At 42.0% G+C, this 16106-nt stretch overlaps 1 protein-coding gene across 1 annotated transcript in view; it reads right to left on the bottom strand.

Annotated features, from left to right (window-relative positions):
- LOC140268234 (disks large-associated protein 1-like) overlaps positions 1 to 16106 on the bottom strand; it is a 120795-nt gene that overhangs the window by 44836 nt on the left and 59853 nt on the right. The window contains exon 2 of the mRNA XM_072363000.1: positions 278 to 1790. Coding sequence (XP_072219101.1) covers positions 278 to 1678 — 1401 coding nt within the window. The 5' untranslated portion in view covers positions 1679 to 1790. The remainder of the gene's footprint in view (positions 1 to 277; positions 1791 to 16106) is intronic.

The raw sequence follows: 16106 nt of genomic DNA, 5'->3' as shown, positions 1-16106 counted from the left end.
AAACAAGTAGCTGGACTCTTAAAAACTTTACAATGTTCCGCTGTTCACTCCAGTTTTGCCCTTCTCAAAAAGAACATTATGTCTTAGTTAAATAATAGTAGTATCTTTTTTTTTTAACAATAACTAAGTTTGAATAATCTAAAGCCTGACAAGACTGGACACCACTGACTTGGAGGGAACATTGGTGAGAAAATAAGTGGTGGAAAAAAGGGAGTCAAAAGAGGGGATAGGGGTGAACTGTCTGATTTTGGATGGGAGTCAGGGAGGAATTATTTACCTGTAAGAAATGGCAAGAGCGCTCCTGCTGCTGACTGCCCTTAGATTTGACTAGAGCTCTATCTAGGTTTAGGTTACCGGATCCTGCGCTGGCTCGTAGCTGGTTGTGGCTGGTGTTGTTGGTGTAGACCTCTTGGGCCCTGCTCACCGTTAGGCTTGATGACCATGCCCCTTTCTTCACGAGTGGCCCATCCACAAGACCCAGTGGCAGCAAGGGGCCACTTCCTCCACCGATACCGCCACCGCTGTTATTGGTGTTACCACTAACTGGCACACATGTCGACGATGCTGAGTATTTCACATCGCTGTTGCTCCGGGAGGCTTTGAGTGCTGAATTGTGGTGAGTGTGGCCATGGCGTGCATGGGTGTGTGTGTGCTCATTGAGTGTGCCATATGGGTCCATCAGGAAGTATTGCTGGGATTGTGAAGAGGAGAGACTTGGGAGGGGACTCTGGGGGAACTTGTCAGGGTTACTGTCAGGGAACCGGCCCATAGTCATGGCAATAGGTGAGGGGGATATGGAGGGGGAGGGGGAGGGAGGGGGTGGAGGTTGGTGGTGATGAGGGTGGTAGAGACACAGCTCCCGTTCCAGGTTGTCATCTGAGCTCCAATATCCAGAGCCTGGAGCAGATGCTGAGCCGTGGAGCTGGGGGTGGTGGTGGTGGTGGTAGCTTCGGTGCTTGGGCTCAGCTGATCGACAGCGCTCACGACTCTTGCTGCGCTTCTGATGGCGCACTCCCATTGGAGGAGTTGCATCATCTGGACTGGCCCTTGAACCACCACCACCTCCACCACCACCACCATTAATGCTCCCATTATTGGCCCCTTTAGTTGGCTGTGTATGGTGTGGCCCCTCCAGTGAATGTGACTTTGTGAAGAGTTTCTGGACTGAGTGGACCAGGTGTCGAATTCGCCCAGGGCTGTCGTTGTTGTCATTGGTCCCCATCCCCCCAGTGTGGGCCAGCACTCCTCGCTTGTACTGCAATGTATGATAGCCATCTCTGGAAAATGGTGGCTGATGCTCAAATGGGTCCGCAAAGTTTACTGGTACCTGAGTTTGTGTTTTAACCCCATAGCCTCCTCCACCTCTTCCTCCTCCTCCTACATATGGTACCATGGCCATACACTCATCCTTTACCTCAGGATGGTGAGATGAGGAGGTGGAGTGGCACCTCCTTGGGAAGGTTCCATATGGGACAATGCTGTTGCTGTCAGAGGGATACAAGGTACGCTGAGCATTGTAGTAGGGCAACTCAGCTGGATGTGGCATGGCAATGGGTATCGGCATGTCCATCTGACTGATTAAATATGGCTCGCGGTCAACATGGTGACCAAGTGGATCATATGTTGGTTCATAGGAGACCATATGATGGTGACTCCGACTACCTGACAGGCCTTTCATGACAGGGCAAAAGATGGATGAATGGGAAGAGGAATGAATGACTGAAAGATGCCAGGCTCCGTTATCAGAAAGAAGCTGCAGAAGACTGTCCCTGAGAGGGGAGCTGCAGACTCTGGAAGACAAAGGGAGAGGAACAATAAAACATCAGTTAATGCAAAGCAGGCCCATCATAATATAAAGAGCTAAGAAAAAATAATGAGACAGAACTGTCTTGTTGTGAATACATTTTATTGGTGTTGTGGATGTTTAGATGTTCAACTTAACTTTTAACCTTTTTAGTAGTAATCTCATGTGCCTGGCAGTCACTCTGTAGTAGAAAAAGTCTTACGTTCTTTCCTTCAGAGTTGGTCACAATAAGAGTATGCTAACATCCCTTCCTACTACAGAAAAGCAAAGTTTTCAGAATCTGTAGAAAACTGAGAGATGTATCTCAAATAAATTGTGTTAGGATAATTCTAAAGAAGATATATATTTATACACACACACACACACATACATATATATATATATATATATATATATATATATATAAGGGCTCTAAATTAACTTTTTTGATCACCAGCCTAAGTTTCTAAAGTTACCAGCCAATCGGGATTTCCACTAGCCACATTTTTCCCATGCAAAAAAAACTATGAGAGCCACTGAATTCATTTGATCATTTTATTAACTAAAGCTTTAAATTAATTTTACAGTGAAGTTGGGAATGTATATCCAATTAAAATAGTTACATTAAAATGAAACGTAAGTACATACAAAAATTATCCTAACATTTCATTACTCCGGGTCTAATTTGACCAATTTTTTGTACATTGAAATTATTAGTCCCTACCATGAAATGATTTGTTTTGTGTTTTTCTTTAGCATACATTTGGCAATCCTGACAGAACATACGTTGTTTTTGTGATCATACACAAGCCACTCACGACCAGTTAGCCATTTACAGTTAAATTTCAGTTTTTTTGTTTCGCAAGGTCCAATATCCTCCTCCTATCCTACCTCTTTGGTAGGCATATCCTTTCTCCTCACGGCCGGCAGTCCCAACCATCGCCATATCTTGTTTGTGTTTGTATTTGTACCGGCGTCTATCGTTTTTCCAACCCAAGAGTGACCTATGCCCAATCCCCTAGTACGGTAGCCTAGAAACTGTGCTCACGTGTCCCACAAAATAGTTAGTAAAGTTACTTATTTATCACCGGCCAAGCCGGTTAGTGAGTTTTTAACACTAGTTAAGTGTTAGTGGGTATTAATTTAGAGTCATGATATGTGTACATAAATATAAATATACATCTATATATAGATACATACTAGGGCTGCCATGATTAGTCGACTAGTCACGATTATGTCGACGTGTGGGTTTTTTTTTTGGTTTTTTTCAAACTTTGTTTTTCTCTCAAAACTGCTGCGGCACCTTCCACTGCTGCGTCTGCCTTTCTGTCCTTGACACACATGCACAGGAGTGCTAACCGGGGTCAGCCGTGATGTTACAGGAAGTTAAGCCAGACGGGCTCTGGTATCATGGCTCCCTGGCGGGTGGCAACACCCATTCCGACATCCCACCATTCCGACATCTCACCATTCCAACATGCAAACGTCCCACCATTCCGACATCCCGCTATTCCGACATTCAAATATCCCACCATTCCGACAAGGCTTTCCATATAAGGAAATGTACGTTACTCAACAGCTGAGTCCCTTCTTTCTGTTCATGCAATTTATATGTTTAACACATGTTTACAGATAAGCGTTATTAAAAACACAAAGTCTCGGCAACTGGAGGAGGAGAAGCAGACCGCGGTGGTTTTCAATCACACACTCCAATGCCACTTGTTTCAACTTCCGAAAATTTAATCCAGGAAAAAAAGGCTTACAAACATGGACCGAAACGGCTCCATAACACGCACAAGAATCCAAAAGAAACGAAAGTTAACCAGAAGAAAGCAAATAAACAGCATGAAGTGGTCAAAATTGGTTTTACACATGCCTATGTGCGTCTGGCACATGCGTCTTCGGGCTCTCCCACGTTGGTTTGTGGATGAAAGCTATGTGTTCAGCTGTAATGTCATGTAAAAACAATCTCTACATGACATTTACTCCCAGGTGTGACCAGTTAGGTCCTTAAGATATCAACAGGCTGTTTAAAGCCTTGCGCAACGGCTGTGTGTTTGTGCCAAATGCGCAAAGCCCGTCCGCGCTTCCCAAAATTGGAGGGAGTACTCATAAATCACGTGAATAACATGAATAAACGTTTTTACTGCATTTTGTTTTATACGTTCTATGCTGTCATTTCTCTCCTCTCCTATTGGCAAGGCAAGGCAGAGTGCTCGCAACTGTGTCCTGTGCAGTGGCCGTGATATCTGTAATTGCAATTATTACTTTTGCATATGACAACAGCGTGCAAAAGACGCATGGGCTCTGTGGAGAGCTCCGCTCCAGCTGGCTGCTGTGACAGGTCACTGATACTGTATTTCTGCTTAATCAGTTTCAGTCTCGCCAGAGTTACATTAATATCTGTATTTTTATATTTGGAATTTCAGGGGATTTTGATAATAGATTATTAAAGTTTGTTTACGAGGCTGTGGCCTCTGCATGTGCAGAGTTTGTGCGCCAAACTTTAGGGCGTATTTGCGCCGGCATATCATTAGTGCTAAATGTTTTGGGTAAAAAATAGGCTATTAAAAGGAACTGTCGGAATGGCGGTATGTTAAAAAGAAAAAAACATACCGCCATTCCGACCATAGGAGGAAAAAAGTGTCGGAATGACGGGACGTTTGATAAAAAATTAAGTGTCGCCATTCTGACAATTGGAGACCCATGTCGGAATGGCGAGATGTCGGAATGGCAGCATGTAACCCTCCCTGGCAACGAAGCTCAAAAGTGTGGGAGCATTTTAAGAAGACTAAAGACAAATGTGTGGAATGCAATATCCGTAAGGCTTGCCTTCCACAGCAGCATAGCGACGATGCACGAGCACCTGAAAAGGAAGCATGTTGTTGTGGCTGATTGTGAAGAGGGACTGTCATCTTGGTAAGCTAACTGACTAGTGTGATGGTAAATTTTATGTCTCAGGACTGACAGACCCTCCAATCCACATTAACCATTTGTATCACCCAGACACGCTAATTGTTTTAAATCATTTACTTCTTAATTAACACTCAGACAAGATAATTGTTTTAACCTCCTGTTTCTTAATCATCAAGACTGCATCCTGCCCCCCTCTAGAGATGTAGTTACACACCTAAAGAACAAAGCCCCCCATCTCAGGTATAAATGCTCTGTATTCCTTTTGTTTGTATCTTTTCATACCATTGCCGCTGAATGGTGTGGACTGATCTTTTTCCTTGCAACGAAGAATAAAAACTTAGCCGGCCGGCAGAAATAGTAAGTTTCTCTATTTCATTGCTCATCAGAGGTATTAGGAAGGAAGCGATTGAAAACTTCCATAACACTAGTTAGCTGCTAAAATTAGCGTAAACAGAGAGTTAACTTGCTACTTACTCATATTGATAGCTGTAAACGTTAACATTAGCGATGACGATTTGATTAATTAGCCTTAGCACACATATTTCATGTGTTTTCTGTAACGTTATAACAGTGATGTGTTTGAATAGGAACGCCAATGTTTTCTAACGTTCCGTTTCAGTGCTAAAAAAAGTATGTTCATCTTCAATGGACGGCTTTGTCTCAAAGTTAGCTACATGCACACCTCAGCAAGCAAATGTCCTGACTGAGTCTGTACTGAACATGTTGGTGTTATATTTGAGTCATTGAGACCAAACCTTTTTGTGAATAATTCCTTAGTTTCAGGTGCCTGCCTCATTTGATTTAAATGCAGCTATGTTTGATGCCAGAGACAAATGAACGAAAGAAAAACCAAAAAACCTTAAATATTTATTTTTGTGTGTTTGCTACACAGTTAAATAATTGTTCAACAAGCTGCATATTTCATTAAAGGGTTAATGAACTATGATATTAATTGTCTTTTTTTTGTTAGCATATACCTTAAACACTCTGATTTACATATGATCCGATTAGACGACTTATGGAAAAAAATAATCGGTGATTAGTCGACTTTTAAAATAATCGTTTGTTGCAGCCCTAATACATACACACACACTACTCATAAAAAGTTAGGGATAATTGGCTTTTGGGTGAAATTTCAGAATGAATCTAAAATGCATTATAACCTTTACAGGTAAACTTAATTTGACCTTCTGTAAACGTTTGAATGCACATGTCCAACTTTTCAATGTCTCAGTGCTTTTTGCAAAAGTTACTTTTCTCTAACAAGGAGCTTAACTGCAAAATTCACAACAGGTGTTTGATCCATGACTTGATCGATAAATTTCCTGGTTCAATTTTCTCTGGACCCCTGCCAAATCTGACCAGTGATGACATGTTTAGCCGCATGTCCTCATTCAATCGCTGGTTGTCTAGATGGTGTCCAGCAAACAACGTGGGCTACATAGATAATTGGCAATCTTTCTGGAGAAAACCTGGTCTGATGAGGAAAGACGGCATCCATCCCACTTTGGAAGGAGCGGCTCTCATTTCTAGAAATATGGACGAATTTATTAGTCATCCAAAAACATGACAACCCAGGGTTGAGACCAGGATGCAGAGTTGAAGTCTTACACACTTCTCTGTGGCTTACCACCTGATGCTGCCCCCCCCCCCTCAATCAAAAAACACAAAAGGAGCAAATCTTCTTGTGCAAAAAAAATTTAAAACAAAAACTTTAACTGGACAAAAACATCAAACTATTAAATGTGGTTTGCTGAATATTAGATCTCTCCCTTCGAAGTCTATGTTAGTGAATGATTTGATCTGTGATCATCATATTGATATATTTAATCTTACAGAAACCTGGCTGCAGCAGGAGGATCATGTTGGCATTAATGAATCAACTCCCTCTGACTATTTAAATGTTCACGTTCCTCCAACCACAGGCAGAGGAGGAGGAGTGGTAGCTATCTTCAGATCAGGGTTACTAATCAGTCCTTGACCCAAGATTAGTTTTAGCTCTTTTGAATCTCTGATTCTCAGTTTTTCCCACCCAAAGTGGAAATCACAAAAACCTTGTTTGTTGTTGTGTATCGTCCACCTGGCCCACCTGAGTTTTTATCACAGTTAGTGCTGAGTACAGATAAAGTCATTGCAGTGGGTGACTTTAATATTCATGTAGATGTTGAAAATGACAGCCTAAATATTAACTTTAATTCTATATTAGACTCTATTGGATTTTCTCAAAGTGTTCACAGACCTACTCACTGCCTTAATCATACCCTTGACCTTGTACTGACTTAGAGTTATGAGGGAACACTGTTAACTGTTCACTCAATGCCATGTCTTGTTTGACCATTTTTTAATAACTTTTGAATTTACATTACTTGACTTTACGGCTTCTAAGAAGAATTTTACATATAGAAGGTGTCTATCAGAGAATGCTGTAACCAGATTTAAAGAGTTGATTTCATGATCCTTTTCTTCACTACCATGTGCAGATATGACAGAGGACGGCTACCTACATTTTACTCCAGTAGAACTTGACTTTCTTGTTGACAGCACTATAGTTTCAATGCATACAAAACTGAATAATGTTACCCCTCTGAAAAGGAAGGTAATCAGTCAAGAAGAGGTTGGCTCCTTGGTATAATTCACAGCTGCGTGCGTTAAAGCAGACTTCAAGAAAGCTGGAGAGACAGTGGCGTTCCTCTAATTTAGAAGAGTCTCAATTAGTCTGGAAAGATAGTTTGATAACGTATAAGAAAGCCCTTCGTAAAGCTAGAACTGCTTATTATTCATCATTGATAGAAGAGAAAAAGAACAATCCCAGGTGTCTTTTCAGCACTGCAGCCAGGCTGACAAAGAGTCCAAGCTCTGTTGAGCCATGTATTCCTTTAACTCTCAGCAGTGATGATTTCATGAGATTCTTTATCAATAAAATTGTTTCTATCAGAGAGAAGATTAATGGAATCCTTCCCACTATTATCACTGATGTATCATCACTGATGTAGAGCAGCTTTAGAAGTATCTTTCGAACCTGATTTGTATTTAGACGGCTTCTGCCCAGTTGATCTCTCTGAGCTAACAACAGCAATAGTCTCTTCTAAACCATCAACTTGTATGTTAGACCCAATCCCAACCAGACTGTTCAAGGAGGTTTTCCCCTTAATTGACACTTCCATACTGGATTTGATCAATCGGTCTTTGTTGACAGGATATGTACCTCAGACTTTTAAAGTTGCTGTAATTAAACCTTTACTTAAAAAACCTACTCTTGATTTAGAAGTGTTGGCTAATTATCGACCTATATCCAATCTCCCTTTTTTGTCTAAAGTTCTTGAAAAAATAGTTGCATCTCAACTTTGTGATCATTTACATAGATTGGGATTAAATTGGGATTGGGATTAAAGGAACTGCATTAGGCTGGTTTAAGTCATATTTATCTGATAAATTCCAGTTTGTTCTTGTAAATGAAGAATCTTCCTCACCACCAGAGTAAGTCATGGAGTTCCTCAGGGTTCTGTGCTTGGACCGATTCTTTTTACTTTATACATGCTTCCATTAGGTAACATTATTAGACAGCATGGCATAAATTTCCATTGCTATGCTGATGATACTCAGCTGTACTTATCTATGAAACCAGATGAAACCAATAGGCTGGTCAGACTATAAGCCTGTCTTAAAGACATAAAGACCTGGATGACTCAGAACTGTCTGCTTCTAAATTCAGACAAAACTGAAGTTGTTCTCTTTGGACCTGAGCGTTTCAGGGAGAAATTGTCTAGTTATATAGTTACTTTAGATGGTATTTCCTTGGATTCTAGTTCTACAGTGAGGGACCTTGGAGTTATTTTTTACCAGAATTTATCATTTGACGCACATATAAAACTGGTTTCTAGGACTGCCTTTTTTCACCTTCGTAATATTGCTAAAATCAGGAACATCTTGTCTCAGGGTGATGCAGAGAAACTAGTTCATGCATTTGTTACTTCACGATTGGACTACCTTAATTCTTAAGTATTGGGCTGTCCCACATATTCTCTGAAAAGCCTCCAGCGGATCCAAAATGCTGCAGCCAGAGTTCTGATGAGAACTAACAGGAGATATCATGTTTCTCCAGTTTTAGCTTCTCTTCATTGGCTCCCTGTTGAATTCAGAATAGAATTTAAGATTCTTCTCCTCACATATAAAGCTCTTAATGACCGAGCTCCATCATATCTTAAAGATCTCATTGTAAGATATTTTCCTAACAGAGCACTTTGCTTCCAAACTGCAAGTTTACTTGTTGTTCCAGAGTTTCTAAAAGTAGAATGGGAGGTAGAGCCTTCAGTTATCAGGGCCCTCTCTGTGGAACCAGCTGCAAGTTTGGCTTCAGGAAGCCTCTCTGTCTTTAACATCAAGCTTAAAACTTTCCTTTTTAAAAAAGCTTATAGTTAGAGATGGCTCAGCTGAGGGAAATTCTGAGTGTCATTTTGAACTGAACCTACTGAATAAGAAGTTCAACTCCGACTTTCAACAATCTGATCTCCCTTTTCTATTAAGCCTGTGATGTATTTCATTCCTGACCACACATTATTGTAATCATGATATACATGATATATTGGAGCTTTTTTTGTAGCTTTTACTGTACACCCCCTTGCTCTCTTGTTTTCTTTTTCAGCCTTTTCTGAACACTCTTCAACAGTTCCTTCCTTCCTCTTTCCTAAAGGCCACTTTCACAGGTGATCCTGAAGTGATTACTGAAGAAGCGCTGATGAAGATTCTCCACACAGAAGTTGAGATGAGATGGATTAGATGATATGAGATGAGAACTTTCTTGATCTTTGACATAGTCTTTTATTTACAAATAATAACTTAAACTAAAACAACTAGATAAACCAATAGATAAACACCAACAGCCTATATACATACATACACATATATGCTTAAGTTATTCTCCAACTGAACCACATAATTCACTTCCAATACCCCAAACTAAGACAGATCTCTCTGGTTCTGAGGTAGTTTTATAGTAAGTAAATTTGACCTTCAGACACGCTGCCACAAGACCTTTGAACATAAACTCTAAGACTGTAAATCCCGTTCCCTTCATTTCATTTTGCCCTGAAAGCCAGATGTTCGTCTTTGCATGACCAAACAAACAAAAAAACTAAATGAATAGTTTTACAGTGCAGTGCAGCGTATTTGGGACCAAAAATAAAGAGACTGTCCTTTATATTGAGTCGCATGCCATGGAGCCAAACTTTAAGGGGTTTCCTCCGCTTGACAGAAGACACAATGACTTTCTGCTCTTGGAGCTGTATGTGCCACATGTTCGTAGCCACAGCCCTGTGCACCACCCCCCACTGGAGACCTGCATGTGTTTCTCTACAGGAGGTTTAAACAGGGACCTCTTGCTGCCCCTGGTCGATGAACACAGTGGCAACAAACCAAGCCACCTCGACTCATTGACACCAGCCAAAGATGGTGTATCTAAAACCTTCACAGCTACATTGTACAGGCTCTTTCTGGATGCGCCAGACAGGTCTCCAAATTCTGGCATCCGACAGGACAGCAGTGCCCGATCTTCTTCCTCTCGTTCTTCCACTGGAATGGATGGATATACACAGGAGTACTTTCGGGTCAAGAGGCTGGTCTTCATCAGATTTTCTCCACAGAATGTCTCTAAAAATGCGTTTGTACATCCCAATCAACGTGGAATTGAGCGCACATGTCGGAGTACCCGATTCCTCCCTGTCCACACCCCTACTTAAATATGCAAATCATATTTAAATGAGACCTGTCCCGCCTTTCGCTCGATGACTGCTGGGATAGGCTCCAGCCCACCCGCTACCCGATTAACGGATTGACGGTATAGAAAATGGATGGATATTTAAATGAACCCTGCACCTGCGATTCCTCTCTCTGCACGATCAGAAAATAAAGAAAAAAGAATGAGTAAGATGGGAAAAAAAGAATAACAAATAATAAAGATGGAGGTGCTACTTTCTGAAGTGGAGGCCCGCAAAAAAGTGCTCTTTGGCACGCTGTCCTACAATATAAGCAGCAAACGTAAGAGGAGTGGGTGGGAGAGAGCGAGGCCTTTAATGCTGTGGGGTCTGAGAAGCACACACAATCAGAGGTGAAGAAGAAGTGGTCCGATATTAAGGTGGATGTGAAGCAGAGACTGGCTGCCCACCACCAAAGTGTGGCCAAACAGGCGGGGGAGGCTGTTAGAACAGAGAGTCAGCACAAAAATGGGTGACACTGCTCTCTCAGGGGTGGTGGGTGTGGGAGTGTGGGTGACTCTGATTACCCCCAAGGTAAATATCTATGTATTTGTGTAACTCACAACAAACTTGTTCATACAGTAACCTATAGTGCAGAAGTGCACCGGGGAAAAGGTGAGGATGATTAAGACATTTCCCACTTTACGCACGGAGTTATTAACATTTGCAAACAGAGACGATCAGGGGCTTGTTAGAAAGATCTTAAGCTGAAGTTTAATCAACGAAAAAACGAAAGTTACAAACTTTGACCACCAACTTTAACCACCAACTATGATGCTGGGAAGACGGGATAGAAATGATAGCACATGCTCAATGCATGTCACGGGGAATGGACAATTAGGACAATTACACGAATAAAGTTACTCACCAAGAAGCCACCCATCGCGCACAGTGCCAGCTTGTAGTCTGTTCCCAACAATCAAATTCCTGAATGTATGAATCGTGCACTGAACCAGGCCACCCCAACAAAGCATTTGCGCATCACATACAATCTGTACATTGATGGAATGAAAATGTTTCCTGTTGATATTCAAATTCATCATGTGATGCACTGTGTGTGCAGTCGATAGCTCCGATTACATTAGGAAAACTGTTTTTTGCTGCAAATTGCGCTTCAATGTTGGCCTGTTTAACTGCATTGTGGGAATTTGTTATATCTGGCTGAGATGCAGATAATTTCATCCCACTCGGCTGCCATGGCTAGGCTCAGGGTCGACTGGCACAGTCCCAATCGGTTGGCCAGTTCCCTCTGGAATGCCCCGGTTGCTTAAACCCCAGTGTGCACGTCACCTGTGGCACAAGCAGCTTATGGTTCCTCGCTGTGTGGCGCTCGGGTCCTCGCTGTGTTGTGCTCCAGCGCCAGCCGCTGCTCTGCGCATAGTTCCAGGAGGATTGCCCTCAAAACAGCTGATGAGCCAGTTGTCATCATGTGCCAGCAAATCCTGTCGGTCTCTTAACACACGCTCTCTTCCAATTGCACCATTTACAATGTCTTCCAATACTGCTAAAGCAGCCATTGTATTTAATAGTATGCATTGCAACACTTTGCGCATGCTTTTATATCCACTCGTGTAAATTGCAGACATATGGGTGTGTTAATTGTTCATCAGTGTTAATTGTTCATGTGTCTCAAATGTGCACATCACTCAGTCTGAGGAAAAATTGTGTTCATATTTATTTATTATAACAGTTTCCCAACATCACCTCTAAGTGTCGCCAAAGAATCAACAGTTGTAGAAAAGTGCATACGCCAGCCCTGAAGTTGGCGTGAGGCACCACATATTTCCATGGTCATTTCGCTCTTAATACATCTGATCGTTGACGTGAAAAAGTCAACGTACATGAGGCCCCTGGAAGGCTATTTTTCAACAGTCTCTCTATGAGATGAAGAAAAGCGATTCTTGTTTCTTTGAGAGCAAGATATCTTTGCTCTCAAAACAGTACAACGAGCTGGTGCCAGAGCATAGAGGCTGCCAGTTGTTAAAAATCAAAGCCCTCCTGCTGTAGGACAATTGGGGCTGGACCCACGTATACAGAGACAATCAGGTACTAATGTTTGCACTTAGACCCTCCCAGTTCCTATTCTAGAAGTCATTATGACCCAAAAATTGAATTCCCTCTCTGTTCCACAACATCCCAGAGGGTAAAGTTGGCTGTTCTCTAGTGCCACTCAACAAGGAGAAGACCCTCATACTTTAACCAATTTACCCTTGCAGAGGAAGCTTTTTCATATTAGGTCAGTTTTTCTTTCAAGACTTGGATGGTCACTGTTCCTAGTAATGAAGGCTGTGATGTCTCTGCATTGGCTGACAAGGTGATTCTTCGCTCTACAAGGGAGAGGCCTGTAAGTCTCTATCAGAGTTGATTTAGTAAAGGCTCGATGACTATAGTATAAAGCATACCAGACAATGGAAATCCTTGTCCGATTCCTCTATTAATGGGGATTGGTCGGCTAATTCCTCCCCCTACCTTCAACAATACAGTAGCACTAGTTAACTTACAGTAACTTCACCCATGAAATAAAATTTTGTTAAAACCAAAGGCTTCAAAAGTTTTCAACAAGTATATATGGTCAACTCTATCAAAAGCTTTCTCCTGGTCAATGGTGAAAAGGCCAACATTTAGGTTTTGAGGATTTGATAAATCCAAAATGTCCCATATCAAAAACAAATTGGCCATCCTTGTACATCCAGGTACACAGTAGGTTTGGCTAGGGTATACTATGACATCCATAAAATGTTTCAGCCTATTTGGAATGCATTTAGCAAATATTTTATAATCAGTGAAAAGCAGAAAGACTGTTCTCCAGTTCTTCAACAGGCTCAAGTCTCCTTTTTCAGCAGTAGGGTCAGGACTGCTCTCACTGGAGCACAAAAACAACAACAAAAAAAACAGAATTCAAACATTCTTGGAACACTTGTTCTTGTATAGAAGTCTTCTCCTCACGTCGGAGGAGGCAAGCCTAAAGGCGCTAGCATAAACAGTGTAAAAGCCGTTTTCAAAATTTAATTTGAATGACACTTCTAACATCTGAGAGGGATTGCTCAGGTACATGAACGCCTGCCTCCGAAGAGACAGAACATGCAGCAACTTTGCATCTTTGCAACCCAGGCAAACTGTTATGAACCCGCTGGCGAATTTTCCGAAGTGAACCAGATCTTTTTCCAACAGGTCACTGGGAATATGAACAGGGGGAACACCTGACACAATGACCCGTGCAGCAGACACAAATAGTGGTGACACTTTCACATACAGATCGTCAAATACAAGACCCGTCTCAAGTGTGTGAACCAACTTTTCCTTGCTGACAAAGGCCACAATGGCTTTCTTCATTCTGGATTAATAAACAATGTTCTCATGAACAATGTGTTTGCCTATGGCCGAAAGCACCTGTTCCACACAGTACTATGGATTAGCCACCACTCTAACTCCATGTCTAATAGACAGGGGAGGCGAACCCTCAACAGGGAGGGTCGCCGTTAGTCTGTGAATTTGAATTCTGTGTTAACTATTAAAGACGTTTCTTGTATCAACTCTGAAAATTAATCAAATAAACCTCTCCTACCTTTTCATTATAGAAAAGAAGAAAAGCTTGAAATGTAGAAAATTACAGTTCAGATGTTCCCAACTCTCTCAATAGCTCCACGCACCACACAAATGCTCACATGCCAAAACTCCCAGTATGAAGGGAGGAGAGGAGAGGTTTTGGTTTGCAAAGTTCATTTATTGGACTACAACAAGGTGAAAACAAAGCCGATAACATTGCCATACAGGAAAAAAACAACCAAAAAAACATTACATGCTTTCACAACTCAAAAATTGACGATTAATTCCCCATCTTTTCCCATAGAACACAAAACTTCTCCAACAGCCCACACACATGTGAAATCTTGAATGTTTTCCATAATTTCGTAATAAGTGTGTTCATCCCTTAGATGAGCCTTTAATAGGCCCACGAAGAACCATCATCGGATTTGTGCTTCCAGAGTTTTGGTTCCTGTATCTGCATGTCAGCCAAAAATCCAACTTGGCAGACCCTGATGAAAAGTTCAGCAATGTTAAATCATATTTCTTCTTTGTAGAATACCTGGGACCAAAAATAAATAGTTCAAATAAAAAGGTCTCCCCAAGACCCTAAAGCATCTTTTTTAATAACTCGAATAAAGAAGCAAGCCCTGGACACTCAAAGATGTGAGGAATGGTTTCAGTTTTGGCACAAAACAAACAATCTACCTAAACCACAGGATCAATGTGTGCTCTGTATCTGTTTGTAGCTATTGCTCCATGTACAGTCCTCCACTGGAGGTCAGCTTGTACAGAGGCAGCCAGCTGTCACACCTCACCTCTGACACAAAAAAAATCATCCCTCTATGTAAACTCTTCGCACCACAGCAAGTTGAATCAGTACAAGCTCTTCACCGAGCGAGTACGCCATTGAGCTACAGCAGCAGAGCGATATAGTCAGTATTAGCTTGTATTTCTTTCAAATAATCGCACAATGTTCACTAAAAGGTTTACCTACAAAGAAGCGGTGGGTCTTCTGTTTGCTGATCCTGATTCTGAAGGGGAAAATCTACCTTCAGAAGATGACGGTCTGCTGTCCGCTAGTCCCGGCGCAAGTGGCAACGCGTTCCCGCCTCACGTCCCTGCCTCACCAGCAGTCGGACAAAGTGTTTCCCTACACCAAACACCAACTTCAGATCCTTTGCCCAGCAATGTAGGTGGTGAGGAAAAAGTTTCACGGGGCTCGAAGTTTGCATCGAGGAGTTAGCAGGCGTGGTAGTACTGGAGGGAACGAGGCTGGGAGTAATGTGGATGTCCAGCGCCAAGTGAACGCAGTGCTTTCTGACACGGTGCCTTTACAAAGTGAGTGTCCGGGATCAAGCAGCCAGTAGCTTGACAAATCTCAATGGATATGTCAGACGTGGTCGAAGTGTCAGTGGGAGAGCTGGGGGGAAACGTAGCGGCGCAGTTTATGCACGTAGCAGCAGCCATGCTGTGTCTGTTCACTCAGCCGGAGTGCATGTTAGCGCACTTGGTGGAGACATGAGAGGAGCGCAAGGTGGCACAAGTGGTGCATTTAGAGGCAGATGCGCTGTCACAAAGTGCAGAGCTAAGTCAGCCAACATGCGTCTCATTAAGCCAGGTTATGGAAATGCAGGCTTTGAGTATTTGACTGATGAGGTGGCGTATCAAAATTGGATAAAGTCATTTGATGAAACAGTTGGATATCAGGGGGACAGACAACGCTACAATGCTGATTCGGCCCTAGATTTTTTGTCACTTTTTGTCAATGATGATTTCTGGAATTTATTGACTGTAGAAACTAATTGTTATGCCCATCAGTTTTTAGCCTCCCATGAAATCAAGCCACATTCAAGATTTCCCAAGTGGTCTGATGTAACTGTCAGTGAAATCAAAGCCTTCATGTCTCTGCATTTGAGTATGGGTTTGGTAGAAAAGGCAGAGTTAGAAGATTATTGGGTAGATTATTGGCCAACAGCAACACCTAGATTTGGCAAGGTGATGTCCAGGAGTAGATTTGAAATGATACTGTTTTTCCTTCATTTTGCCAATGACAATTATCTTGAGAGAGGTCAGGCCGGCTATGACAGGCTATTCAAAATTCACCCAAAAATGTATTTGGTCATCCCACA

This window comes from Leuresthes tenuis, unplaced genomic scaffold (genome assembly GCF_036924035.1).
Source record: "Leuresthes tenuis unplaced genomic scaffold, fLeuTen1.0.hap1 SCAF_14, whole genome shotgun sequence".
NCBI lineage: Eukaryota > Metazoa > Chordata > Actinopteri > Atheriniformes > Atherinopsidae > Leuresthes > Leuresthes tenuis.
The sequence above is the reverse complement of the archived record's forward strand: the minus strand, read 5'-3'. Positions and strand labels throughout refer to the sequence as shown.